The sequence below is a fragment of the Antrostomus carolinensis genome, unplaced genomic scaffold, assembly GCF_000700745.2.
Source record: "Antrostomus carolinensis isolate BGI_N321 unplaced genomic scaffold, ASM70074v2 scaffold26047, whole genome shotgun sequence".
Taxonomy (NCBI): Eukaryota; Metazoa; Chordata; class Aves; order Caprimulgiformes; family Caprimulgidae; genus Antrostomus; species Antrostomus carolinensis.
In genome coordinates, this window is record NW_010328448.1 from 34,237 (window position 1) to 47,561 (window position 13,325).

Below are 13,325 nucleotides of genomic sequence, written 5' to 3' on the forward strand. Positions count from 1 at the left end.
CTTTACTCATTCAGGATTAGTCAGTCGGGATGGAAACTGTTACTTTAAAAAAACCTTGCACTAGTTACCAAAATCTTCAGTCTGGAAAACGTGTGGAAGTCTTGCTTTGCACTAAGTGTAACTCAGATTCATTTTTGCTTACTTGACCGGTCTGCTGCTCGTATTGAATAGCTAAGAAATGTAAAGTACAAGATGAAGACCTTCAGTGTGTATTACCCAAAATCTGAAGACCATCATAATGGAGTACGAAAGCAATGCTATTTTATGTTAGCTTTGTCGATACATTCCTCTTGACTCTTAGAAACATAAATGGCTTCTGTTTATTTTCTTTCAGCTGTTGACTCTTGAGGCAGTTATTTAATTCTGCAGTGTTAACTGCAGATGGCTCAGCTGTCTGCCATCCTCTGCTGGTTTTAAAGCTTGGTGATGCTGCAGTGAATGTGGGAAGAGAAAAATGTGAAACCAAAACCTAGAGTGACTAATAAATATGATTTAATACATTTGTGAGAGAAGAACCACAGCTGAGGCGATGGTTTTTTCCTACGTTCTACCTTCTGCCCAAAACAGATTAATTCAGGCGATGAAAAACTTTGCACTTCCTCTTATATAACAGGAAAACAAACTTAATGAAGGTGAAAAATGGTTCAAGAGGTCACGTTACTGCAGGAGTAGGTTAATAGTAATGTCCAAGAGGAGAAGTGTCTGGAAGTGACGTGCTGGTTAGTAAACCTGAAGGTCAGTCCTTAGCGTGGTGTCTCCAGTGGCGACGTTACTATAATAAGGATGTTGCCGCGCGCTGAGAAGCCTGGTGTTGCAGTTATCTCTGCCCTACAAGGAACTGCGTGGACACACTGGGAGTCTCTCCTGGTAGCCAGGGTGTTATGTTGAGTCATGGTATTAATTATAGCTCCTGGATGAATCGCTCCGGTCGTGGCGTTCGGCTTGTGGAAACATCGGTTCCAGCTGGCGCGGGCAGATGGCTAAGGCAGAGGCAAAGGCTGGTGTTTGCCGTTACGTTAAGGATTCACTGAAGGATTTTTGGTGGATTTCAGTGATAGATGACATTAACTGAATATTAGTGCTAGGAAACTGGTACTCTGAAGAGAAGTATGGTAGCGTGGCATTTTAGGTTGGAAAAGATCTTTAAGATCATAGAGTCCAACCACTAACCCTAACACTGCCAAGTCGACCTCTAAACCATGACCCTAAGCACCACATCTACATGTCTTTTAAATACCTCCAGGGATGGTGACTCCACCACTTCCCTGAGCAGCCCATTCCAGTGCCTGACAACCCTTTCGGTGAAGAAACTGTTCCTAATATCCACATGTACACTGAGTTATAATTTGCTTGCAATTGCCTGATCACATTCCATTGTGCATCCCTTGACTTTCCAGTGGTTTGATTTCTACCCGTATAAATATTGTTCTGTCCAAACACTTTCAAATTTTAGAACTGTATGACCTTGGTGTTGTGAAGTTCACTGTGTGTATGTCCAAACAGGATGCTTTTGAGCTTGGTGACCCTGATCTTGTCTTCTCTTTCTTGAAAAGATGATTCTTTTCAGAGCGAGTGTCCCAAAGACATTTGATGTGCAGCCCCTAGTATTGAGTAACTGACCCTTTTTATTGTTCTTAAATTATAAATGGGGATATAAATGTTGTTATATGCAACGGATTAGTGCAAATGCATCTTTAAAATGTAATGAGTTGGAAGAGGTTGGATACAGTATATTTACCATAATGAAGTATGCATGCAGTTAACTGGACAGGGTGGGGATTTTAAGAATAGCCAACAGTATGCTGAACCTCATGCAGCACAAATTTATTAGAGCTCTCACGAGCTTTTCATGTATGACACAGCATCTTTTTGTTGTTTTATTTTTCCTGTCTGCGTAGGATTAAAAAAAATAATAGTGCAGGAGGAAGAGATGACTAATTTAAAGAGTAACAAGGATCTGTACACAGAAGAAGTAATATTTCTTGTTTTACAGAAGGCATGGCTTCATTTGGTAATGTTTGTAACCAGCAGGAAGAAAATACAATAATGTTTTTAAATACTACTTACAATAGGAAAGTGCTGCAGTTAAATATTGCTCTCCTTTCTATGAATTCTGTCAGAGGTTGATTTTTCTCTGTGCTTGTATGGCTGATAAAACTTGGTGTGGGAAGGCGCTGCTTACCTGTTTATTCCAGTTATAGTTGTTTCCTTATGGAGAGATGGAATGTGAACCTTCTCTGTTTGCAGAGACCAAAGCATTTTTTGGACATGTTTATACTAGAATAAATTTATACTGAAGTGTATGAAACAGCTAGAGTTGCCTTTTTGTTTGCACTGTTTAAACTCCCACCACATAAGCTTAATCATGCTTTTTGTGGTGGAAACTGAAGGATGAAACTTTTAGGAGCACTTAGAATTCACCTGGGTTTTATTGCAGTGGTTTCAAGATGGTTTCCCATCCTTTTTAATAGAAATAGAAATTAGAGCAGCGCTGGGCACATATGAAAATCCTGCCCATAATGTGCATCTTTATTATAGAAAAGATTTATACTTTCTTTCAAATTGCCTTAGGAGACCAGCTTACATGGAAAGTATTTTATTGCTTAAGAGGTAAACAACTGCAGCAACCAGAACCCAAGGGTGTTTTTAATTTCAGTAAAAGAAGATGCAAAAGGTCAATTAGTGCTTTAAAAGGTTAGTGCAGAAATCAGCTCAGGGCACTGCAAGTCCACACGTATTTTGCAGTGAAACTTCTGTTCTAGTTGTTGGGTATTTTGTGTGTGAGGACCATTGCATAGCACCTGTGTTAAATATGATTAAAATGAAATCACCCTTCCCAGTGAGGGAAGGGGTGGGGGGGAGGATGCATTGTGATTACTTATCCCCCCCGGTTACCCTGCATAACCCGACGGGGCACGTGGCCTCGGGACAGCGGGGTGACGCAGTGGGTATTTCACGGTGGCACGAGTAGGCTGCCAAGCAGCAGCTGCTTTTGCCAAGCACCTTGTTTGGAGCCGTGACTGCTCGGCACGTCTATTTGTGGCATGGAGCGAACCGCTCAGCGGGGCTGGCCGGCCACCGAGCCTTCTCTGTAAGAGTCCCCGCCTGCCTCGCACGGGCACTGGGCTGGGAAGCTCCGGAGAAAGCAGAGTGTGAGCGGGGCGGCAGTCCTCCGGCAGCGGGGGCTTCTGCCGCTTCCTTTAGCACCTTCCCCACCATCAGCTTTGGCTTCTCTTAAAGATCCTCAGTATGCCAAGGGGAGCCTCTCTGTCTTCTTCCTTCCTACATACATTTTCTAGTTAAATACTCAACTTCTTTAAGCTGAAAGAGGGGAGGTTTAGATTAGATATGAGGAAGAAATTCTTCACTGTGAGGGTGGTCAGACACTGGAACAGGTTGCCCGGGGAGGTTGTGGCTGCCCCCTCCCTGGAAGTGTTTAAGGCCAGGCTGGATGAGGCTTTGAGCAACCTGGTCTGGTGGAAGGTGTCCCTGCTGATGGCAGGGGGGTTGGAACTGGATGGTCTTTAAGGTCCCTTCCAACCCAAACCATTCTATGATGCTATGATTCTCACTTTTCTCTTACTCTTATTGCTGCTTCCTTAAGAGCAGGCTGGTAGGTTTTGTCCCACATCCCAGGGAGTGCCCTTGGGAAGCTGCTGCTGCAAATCAACGACCCCCTACATGCTTCTCCTTCCCCATGGACGGCTTCACCTCGGAGTAACCTAGAATTCCCTAATGAAAATGCCGTGTATTTTTAACAGCATATTTCAGATCTTGGCAGCACGCCTCCAGCAAAATGACAGAAAAGAGAAAGATGGCCAGCTGCTCTGGATTTGTGGATTACCAAACCTTCACAGTAGAAACTGTGTTTTGCTTCAGTAGCAGAAAGGTCCTTTTTAAACTCCTGGCAAGCTCCTTTCTTGCTTAATGGAAAACAAATTGGGAGTAATTCCACCAGCAGCAATGGCAATAGGACTTGAGAACCAGGCATCTTCTACTTACTGCACATTTGGGGTCGTATTACCTTGTAGGACTGCTTCTTGAAAGAAGTTAGGAAGATTAAAGCAGGCTTTTTGGATGGACATCTTACTGTGCTGACTTGCTGTACTACTTGCTTCGCTCCAGCCATGCAGAAGACTGCACAGGAGCAAGCCAAAGCAGCAAGTAGTGTTTTCCTGTTGACCACAGAAGATGCAAGGCAGCAAAAGTGGCTTCCAGCCCCCTTGGTAGCCTGTGGATTTTAGGTTACTGCAAGGACTGAAGTAGTCCACTGGGAGAAAGAAACTCTTCAGGGCTCTGTGATTCACAGCAGCAGCCTCCCAAGAGGATTGCCTGCTCTCTGGGACAGAACACAAGAAAACAATTGAGGAGATGGTCAGCGATAAGGGGAAGAGACAGACTGAGTTGCTGTTTCTTATCTTAGTGGCTTGGTGCACCTGCACTGGATGACTCAGCATGGTTAGGACACTGAGTCAGTCTCCCTGGAGTTTTTCATACCCATAGAAGCTCAATATTGACCTGTGAGGAAGTCTTGGGAAGCAGGATGGAGAAGAAGAGCCGGCATCACTATGCCTGCGTCTCCGTTGACAAACAGTGCTTATTTTCATCACTGGTGCTCCAGCAGATGCAGAAACCTTTTCTTCCAGCGCTGTTTCCTGCAGTGGTGCTCTGGCAAGTTCATCGTGGCCTAGGGCTACAACCTGAGCATTACTCCATGTCAGATAAAAATAGGGCTTGAGCTCCAGCCAAGCCATGTAAGTGGTGAGGGTGCAGCCTCCTTAGCCTGTTACAACTTGTGGCTCCCGGTAACTGTGGTGCAAGATGGATAATCACACCTACAGACGCGTAAATTAACAGGGTCATGCTGCCTGGTCCCACCTACCCTCATGCCCTGTGGCGCAGGGGGATAGCTTGCCCAGAGGTTGCTTCCTGCCGAGAGGAGGAGAGGGAAAGATGCCTGACCAAACCCACCCCACAACTTTGGCAGCAGCAGAAATGTAGTGCTGCGTTGGCCAGGCTGCGGGAAGACGGCGACGTGCAAGCCCAGGCCTGTGCGGAGAGTGGCGTCTGCGCTGCTGTGCACTTACTGAGCAAGCTGTCCCAACTCTCAGTGGTGAGAGGTTTGGCCCCAAACCGTCATAAACCAGACCCTCCGCAGCAGGTCCTAGGAAGGTGAAGGCATAGTAAGAAGTAGAGCCTTGACTGAACTTTCTTTCATGTCCTTTGTCATCTTCCAGTCCTCATTTCTCTACTTATTCCCTCTGTTTGTCTCCTTCCTGTCCTCCTCTGCTTTCTCGTGCCCCTCACAGACTAGCAAATTCTTCAGATACAGAGATGCCGTGTGGCATCTTTTGCAGTTCCGTTGATTGCTAACAAGGTTGAGTCAGTTCAACGCAAGAGATGATAGTTACTTGGGACAGCTTCCCCAAACCCTGCTTTGTCTGCAGTTACAAGTCACTGGAAGCCGAGTATACCACGTCTGCTGCGAGAGCTGCGCTCCAAGCAGGGAGAGCTTGCAGGAGTGCAATTATTAGCTGCAGATCTGCAGCTAATCTACCCTGCGTTCCCTAGTGAGTGGAGCACAACTGGTTTTTAAGCTGAATATAACCATGAAATAATTGCAATGTTAGGAGGACATTCAGTGGTGAAGGAATTAAAAACCCGCCTGGACACCTTTCTATGTGATCTCATTTAGGTTCCTGCTCCGGCAGGGGGATTGGACTGGGTGATCTTTCGAGGTCCCTTCCAATCCCCAACATTCTGTGATTCTGTGTGATTCTGTGGATGATTAATTTTATTCTTTCTTCCTGGTCTTGCTCTCTCAGTTCCCCAATATCCACAGTAAATTACCTCAGTAAGTGTTCTTACATTAGATAACTGTTCTAAACACAGCACATCACTGGAAATCAAACTTTGTTTTTCTTCCTTTCTGTATTGCCCATTTATAGCCTACTGGGTGGTTCGGTTAATGGCCTGTGAAGCACAACAGAAACCAAACTATCCATCTGTACTTAACCCTTCTCTGAAGTGCTGACAAGAAGAAAGATGCCTATAGATAAATTCAGCACATGTGACTTAGAAGACACAAGGGGAACATTAAAGGTCATTTTCACAATGTAATTAATATACTGTAGCATTAAAGCAATGTTTACCTAATGACAGAAGTCTTCTCTACGTGCTTTCCACTGCTGATTTGCCCATGATAAAACATTATTGGGATCCACCTCCACACGCCCCCAGCAGAAAGTAGCTGCAGCCAAGTTTGACGGTGACATGATTGCTCACATAGGTTACCCGTAACGCAGCTCTCCTGGGCGGCTTCTGTCAGCAGCCGGCAGTGAAGCCCCTTTCCAGCATCTGAGTTTGCACGAGGGCCTGGCAGGGGAATGTGCTCCTCCACTCGCAGCCAGCGTCAGTAAATCACAGCCTGACGGGCTCACCGCCCCGCCGCTGAACTTTTAACTTGAAGCTCTAGCAGGGCACTGAGCAGCTCTGGCTGCATGACACGGAGCTCTGAAAGTAAATCGCTTTGCTGGGAACAAGGGGAAGTCCAGCATATTGTTTTGCAGACTTTGCCTACAGCTTAGTTGCAGTACAGGCACAGAATATATACACCCGGGAAAGCAATCGGAGGGAGATGGACTTCCAGCGCAGAGCTCACCCTTACCCCATCCCGGAGGATGAAGAGGTTGCACACAAGGTCGCTCCTAATGCTCACAATTCTGCAGGAAACGAAGATGAGAAACCTGTGTCAAAACTGCAACGTAGGCACAGTGACATAAAACTCTACAAAGAGTTTTGTGACTTTTATGCAAGATTGTAAGTTCATTCTGTTCGGCTTCGGGCTGTAACTGCGGTGACGTTGTTGGTATATTGTACATACGTATTTTATTATCTGAGCTCCGGGCAGGCTGTGCGAGCCGTTCCCTAATACAACCTTTGCCACTGTTCTGCTCAATACTTTGCCAGTTGTCATCATCAGCTAAAATTTGAGCTGTTGCTTTAACCTTCATCATGAATTGTGTCAGAAATTTTTATCGGCAGTTGAAATGGGGTTGGAATTTGTCAAGTAGCCTCTCTGACTTAGGTTGTTTGCCTGTTATTTTCGACAGATGGATAAACTACTTCACTAATGCAGAAGTGTTACATACATGTCTGTTCTTACATATATGATGTGTTTCAAATTAAAGTGAAGTACTTTTGCCTGCTGAGGAGGAAAGCTTTATGCTTTCACTTGTTACTGAATTTTGTTTCATGTTTTTGCTTGGATTATACTTTGTGTCTGACAGCACTTGACACTAAATAATTTTTTTTAAGTTTAACATCCGTAGTGCTTGAGAACTGTTGAGGTGATGATGAACATCCTGGTTTCTGTTGTGATTATTCATTTAGATTGATGAGGAGGAAAGTGAAGTAATTGAGGTTTTCCTCACAGAAAGCATATACAACCCATGGAAACCATTGTCGAGCTTCATAGTTAACCAGTTTATACATATGATCACTGCAGTTTGTAGGCTTGTCTGTTATGTCTGCCATACTATGGGCTACACCGTTCTCCATCTGGTCACCTTGTGAAATTTGCCCACTCATTTCACTGAGAGCCCAGTGAATATTTGCTAGCAGTTACTGTTTTCCTCTTCTGCAAAGCTCTCTAGAGAGAGAGGGGGAAAAAAAAAAGCCAGCTAATAATAACTGGTCAGATGTGACCTTGCATAGGGCTCTTCTGTGAGACGGCATAAGAAAGAGATAAAGCACGTTCCTTTTTGAACCATGTGCCAGGTGTTTGCTGGCTCCCTCGGATGCTCTGCAAGGAATTAATTCCTATTCAACCTGGTGGGAGCCAAGAGGTCTTGTCCCCTCAGAGGGAAAGGCTTGGCATCTTGCAGAGGACCAAGGGCTCTGCACATAGAGGCGCAGCATGATACCTGTATCAAAATTTGTGCATGTGCATACATGTGTTTAAAATAATGTCATTTGTTTAACAAGCTTCCAGATAGAAGTTTGAGTCAGTGGTTTTGTCAGCTGTGGTCAGATTGCAATGAACCGAGCCCACTGCCGGTGTTTGCTCTCTGCTATCAAATGGTGTTAGGGCAGAGAGAGAGAGAGAGAGGTGGTCCTGAAAGGCATAGTTGTGGGAGTCTAGATACAACTAAGAAAATGCTTGTGAAGGAAAAATCAAATGAGCCTTTTTCTGGCACAGGAGCCTTAATTAACTGAAACGCAGCTGTATTGTCTTCTGCAGATGCACACACAGTCCTAGTGAAGTAGCTAATTCCTCTGATATTTTGCAGCTACTGCGCTGGCCTTTTATGGTCCCGTGCCTTTGAGAAGCAACCAAGGTTGCAATTCGAGTAATTTTTGCATTCCTGGTGTGAGGAACCACAACCAGCTTGTGTTGACTTGCGTGTGGGTCACAGTGGGGCAACCAGAGCATTCCCACCCTTGCCTTGGCCCTGGACTGACACTGGCACACCATGAGCTGACCTCCCTGAGATGAACCCTAACAAACCAACCAAAATCCCATTACTTCAAACTAAACCAACCAAACAAACCAGCCAAAATCCCATTACTTCAAACTAAATTTGTAAAATGACTTCAAGCTATGCAAAGCTTATGTAAGGAATAATTATTTACCTGCTCTGGTTTTCAGTAATATCTGCTAGACTAGATATTGTACACTGTTTCACATTGCTTATTTAGAGCTTTTGAACCAATGCTGTTATATATTTTCAGAATTAGAAATTATTTTGGAATTAAAATTTATGTTTTCCTGTGTGATGCCAGTCCTCGGTTATTGTTAATATTTGCCCTTGTTTTCTGTAATTATAATGTATTTTGCCATTTTTATAGTACTTCTTTGAATTGCTTACCTTTTCTCATCATAAAAAGCCTGTAAATGTATCTGTAGTAATGATGTTTCTGTTTGTTTTTTTTTTTTTAAAAAATTTAGTAGCTATTAGAGTGCATTGTGTGGTTTTTGTTTCTAAAGAGTTTGGAAGCAGGGAGAAGTGCTGAGAGGATGCCACAAGACCTTAAATCCATGGGAAAACATTCATTGAGCACCCCAGCATTAGGCTGATGCAGTTGACTTTGAGGAGAAAAAAAGACCCACAACCACTGATGTTGCCTATTTGGGCTAATTTTCTTTTCTTTTCTTTTTTATTTTTTAATGACAGCAACATGGCCAATGCGCTTGCAAACGCCATCTGTGAGCGCTGCAGAGGTGGCTTTGCGCCCGCCGAGAAGATCGTCAACAGCAACGGTGAGCTGTACCACGAGCAGTGCTTCGTCTGTGCCCAGTGCTTTCAGCAGTTCCCCGAAGGGCTCTTCTACGAGGTAAGCAGGGGGCAGAGTGCCCCTCTCACCCCCAGCCTTTGCCTTGTGCCTTCACTCACAATACCAGAGGTAGCTACAGGCAGATCGATAGCTTAGAAAGTTCTGTGGCAAGAATGGGGCTCCAAAAGGATATGCCCAATAGAGGGAGAAAAAGCAGAGGCATTTCTATGCCAATTCGGAGAACATCAGTGTCTATAACCTTATTTAAATGTAAAACCTTGTATTATCAGAGCTGAGAAAAATACTGCTGGAAATAGACTTCTTCCTCTGAAAACTGTGAAGACAATCTATGTATCGTACCAGAAATACACAGAAAGCATACTTCTCATAGGAGAACAGTCATGCAGAAGGAAACCCCAGCATCCTGCAGTCCAGAGGAGGTTTATTGCTGAGTTGAGTGAGGCCAGCACAGCATGTGGTGATTTGCTCTTAGACATGATCTGTAACTCAGTGTATTGACATCAGGGTGTATTGACAGCCCAAGCCAGATGGGGCCTAAGTAGGGGCATCTCTAGGTTTAACAAACTGGAGCATTTAAAAGTAGCAGTTCTTACACGCTTTTCAAGTGTTAAAACGCGCTCTCACTCATATTTCTCAGCCCCAGGGAGATTGCCCCCAGCTCAGGTGGGTATTTTGATATCAGTGTCATTTTTTTTTGCCTTCCCCTATCGTGGGGATTCCAGGACGTGGTTCAGCTATTTCACGTACAAAGTGACTTTAGTGAAAGCTTTGTGCTAGTTGATAAAATATGAAGTGACTGGTATAAGGAAGGGCAGATGATGTGAGGCAGGGAATTGTTGTCTGATAAGGTCCCACTCAAGTAGTTTGTAGTCCAATTTACAGTAGCTTTTACAGGATTTATGAAATCCTGTGACATACTGTGATCTGAAAAGGAAGATGAGCAGTGTGTTAAAAGCACAGTGCTGTGCTCTCACATACAGTGTGCCATCCTTGCAGCAAGAGCACAGCAGTTTGTTTTCCGTGGTAGTATTTCTAATTTTACAGAGCCATGTTACGTGGTGATGAGGAGAGGCTGAGGGAGGAGTGTGGATTGGAAAAGAGACTGACAAAGGGGATTCCTGGGATTTGCTTTCTCTCACCTTGTTTGAGGATCAAAAGATTTTTCAGTGCTAGAGGGATAGTGTTGCACAAATTGTGGTAAATGAGCCACTACTGTTCTGCAAGACATCAAAAGGTGAGCTGCAAGGCGGCAGCAATTAAGAAAATACAAACCAAAACACCCTCTAGATACTTCCACCTTGCATTGCAATTGTTAATACACACTGAGCTGCTGCCTGCTTGCAGGCGTGGTGAGGAGTCCTGACGTGTTAAGACCTGAGGCAAGCGCAAAGTGATGCAAATGTTTTAAAGCTAAAATATTTGTAACTGTGTTAATAAAATTGTCTTAAAACAATAACATGTATTTTCTCTAAATAATGAGTGCTTTATTCATCCTTTTTCTGACTCAAAAAAACAGTGGGAAAATCCAGGGAACTCTTTCAGAAAGCCAAGTGGTCCTTTGTTTGAGATAAAAGTTTGAGATTTGAGAAATGCTGCTCTAGGCAGCCTGTATCTCCTAGAGGGTGGAGGAGGACCACAATGGAAAGGAAGCCTTATATTTGCACCTAATCCGGGAATATTACAATGCCTCTGTTGCTCATGATGGTCATATCTGAGTGTCCTTGGCAAGGGCAAGTATCCTGGTGGTGTTTAGATGGATTAGATGTAGGCATTTTGTTTCCTGCTGCTAGCTTGTTAATGTTCATATTCATTATGGTTGGTGTTTGAGCACTGTCTGAAAGTGATGCAAAAGTGATGCTCCCTGTTAAAGATACTAAGTTAGAAGTGAGTGTCATTAGGTTGTCCTGGGAGTGAAAATAGCCTCATGTACTAAACATGATTTGGTTAACGTTAGTTACTAGGGGGTTTTTTTCAGCCTGGGTAGATGCTTTCTTCTTGAGAAATGTTACACAGAAAGTGGAAAGTTTAAGTTAAGAATAGACACTTTTTGCCACAGCTTTACAGAGGTAAAATAATCGTCATGAGCATTAAATTAATATGTAAAGACTTGTGTGTGGCTTGAACTTCCCATCACCCATCTACCTCTAGCCCTTCTAGTGTTCACCACAAGATCTTGCAGTTTCTCTCCACACCAGCAAGTCTCTGCTGCTGTTCAAGAGCAGAGACTTTTTTGTCTGTTTAAGCCTTCTGACAGCCATCAGGTGATGGCTCATAAATCTTACCCAGACTCCCCCCTGCATCTATACTGGCCTGTCCTGGGCATCTTCTAGAGAGTAGATAGGTCTAGGTCAGTAGATACCTGTGCTGTTGCAGCCCTTGTGCCTTTGGGGCTGTTTCAGGTGGGAAATCTTTGGCAGGGCCTTCTCCTCTGTCTCTGCACCCTTTAGGGTGTCCACGTGTGCCCTGTCCTGCCAGAGCGGCTCTCACTTAGTACTGAAGTGGTCAGTGAGATGATTGTGGTGGAAACCCTGGCATGTTTCCTGGTGATGCTGCTCAGGGAGGAGGCAGGACAAGGGCACAGCTTGTTCTTCTTTCATTCAGCACCTTGGCACAAGGGTTGGGAATGTAGTGAGTGACAGCGTTTGGGGAAGAGGGAGGGACAGCCCTAAGCAGCTAAAGGATGGGCTCAGGTTGGACGATGGTCAGGAGATGGCTGACAGTCCTTGGAGGACTTGAAATGATCCCTATCACTGTCAAGAAGAAGTGACTGGAGAAGATCAGCAGAAAGGATATCTTCCTCTGACTGCCTTAATGTACTCCTTGAGAAGATGGATGTTTGGAGGTGTGGCCAGGTAACGTGTTTTTCTGAGCAGGTTCCCCGTGGGTAAACACAGGCGTTGTTGGTTGCTCAGCATGACTTTGTGTTTATTCTGTGCCTGGTTTAGCTAAGCTAGTCTTTCTTGGAAATGGTTTCCAGCTTTTAGCAATCGGGAAGTCAAATATTCTTCCCCTGCCTATCGCAAGCCTTGCCGAGCCGCACCAGTTAGTCATTAAGCTGCTTATCACATTTGCTGTCAGACGCTGCCGTGATAAGCTTTCACACTCTGTTCCATGAGTAGGGGCTGAACTGGTCAGGCTACAGGGGAAGAAATGCCGATGCAGGTCTCCTGCACCAGGGGATGTGTCTCCAGGCTGCTTGCAGGGACCCCTGTCAGCACAGCTCAGGTGGTCTGGCACTGGAGCTGAGCTGCCTGCAGGCACAAGTGGTGCCACGCCGGAGCAGCGCCCGTCCACAGCTGGGTGCTTGCACAGTCTAGCAGGAATTTTGTTGGTGTCCTCATGAGCTTATGTTAGAAATGGTAATATGGATTGGTAACCAGACAGTGTTGGCCTTGTTGCACAAGGGTGTAAGCAAGAGCTTTGTACCTAATGTTGCATGGGACCTCCTAGGATATATTTGTGTTCCAGCCTGCTCAGGATAATCAGTTTAGCATGTTTTCTTACGCATTTAATCTAAACGGAGCTTGGCACAAGCACGTGCCAGCAGAGTTTCTGAACTCACTGTGCTTTGCTGTCAGATGTGAAGTGATAGCAATTCTGGTCTGGTTTTACTCTGCCACCTGGAAACCGTGTATTCCCTAGAGTTGCTGTTGCAGATTCTTACAACAGGTAGCAGCACACAGTCTTGTACTAATAGCAGCAGAACAGCCAGCTTAAATGGAGAGCTCTGGCAGCAGTGTCCCTGCTAGAGCTTACCTGTCTCTCTCACTGGGGTGCAAGGGCACCTCACCTTCAGACAGGGGAGGTTAGGAAAGATAAGTCCTACTCCTGGTACAGCCATTTGTTAAGAACCTCTTGCTGGGTGCTTTCAGAAAAAGCCCAACCTGCTCCGTCTGCGCTGTGCTGGAGGTTGAACAGGACAGAAGGGCTTAGGGAGGTGCACGTCACAACAGAAGAAACAGAGCAAAATCTTTATTAGGTACTCACAAGAGCTATAATTGGGGAATCTGTATTATTATTATTATTAT

The 13,325-nt window shown here is 44.8% G+C and overlaps 1 protein-coding gene across 2 annotated transcripts in view; it reads left to right on the forward strand.

Annotated features, from left to right (window-relative positions):
* The window catches only part of LOC104528297 (LIM and senescent cell antigen-like-containing domain protein 1), a 34,236-nt gene that overhangs the window by 8,431 nt on the left and 12,480 nt on the right, over positions 1-13,325 (forward strand). Inside the window, exons 1-2 of one of the 2 annotated variants that reach the window (XM_010172261.2) lie at positions 6,549-6,819; positions 9,177-9,336. In XM_010172261.2, coding sequence (XP_010170563.1) covers positions 6,638-6,819; positions 9,177-9,336 — 342 coding nt within the window. In that variant the 5' untranslated portion in view covers positions 6,549-6,637. Of the gene's footprint in view, positions 1-6,548; positions 6,820-9,176; positions 9,337-13,325 lie in introns of those variants that run through there. The other variant, XM_010172262.2, reaches the window with a different exon arrangement.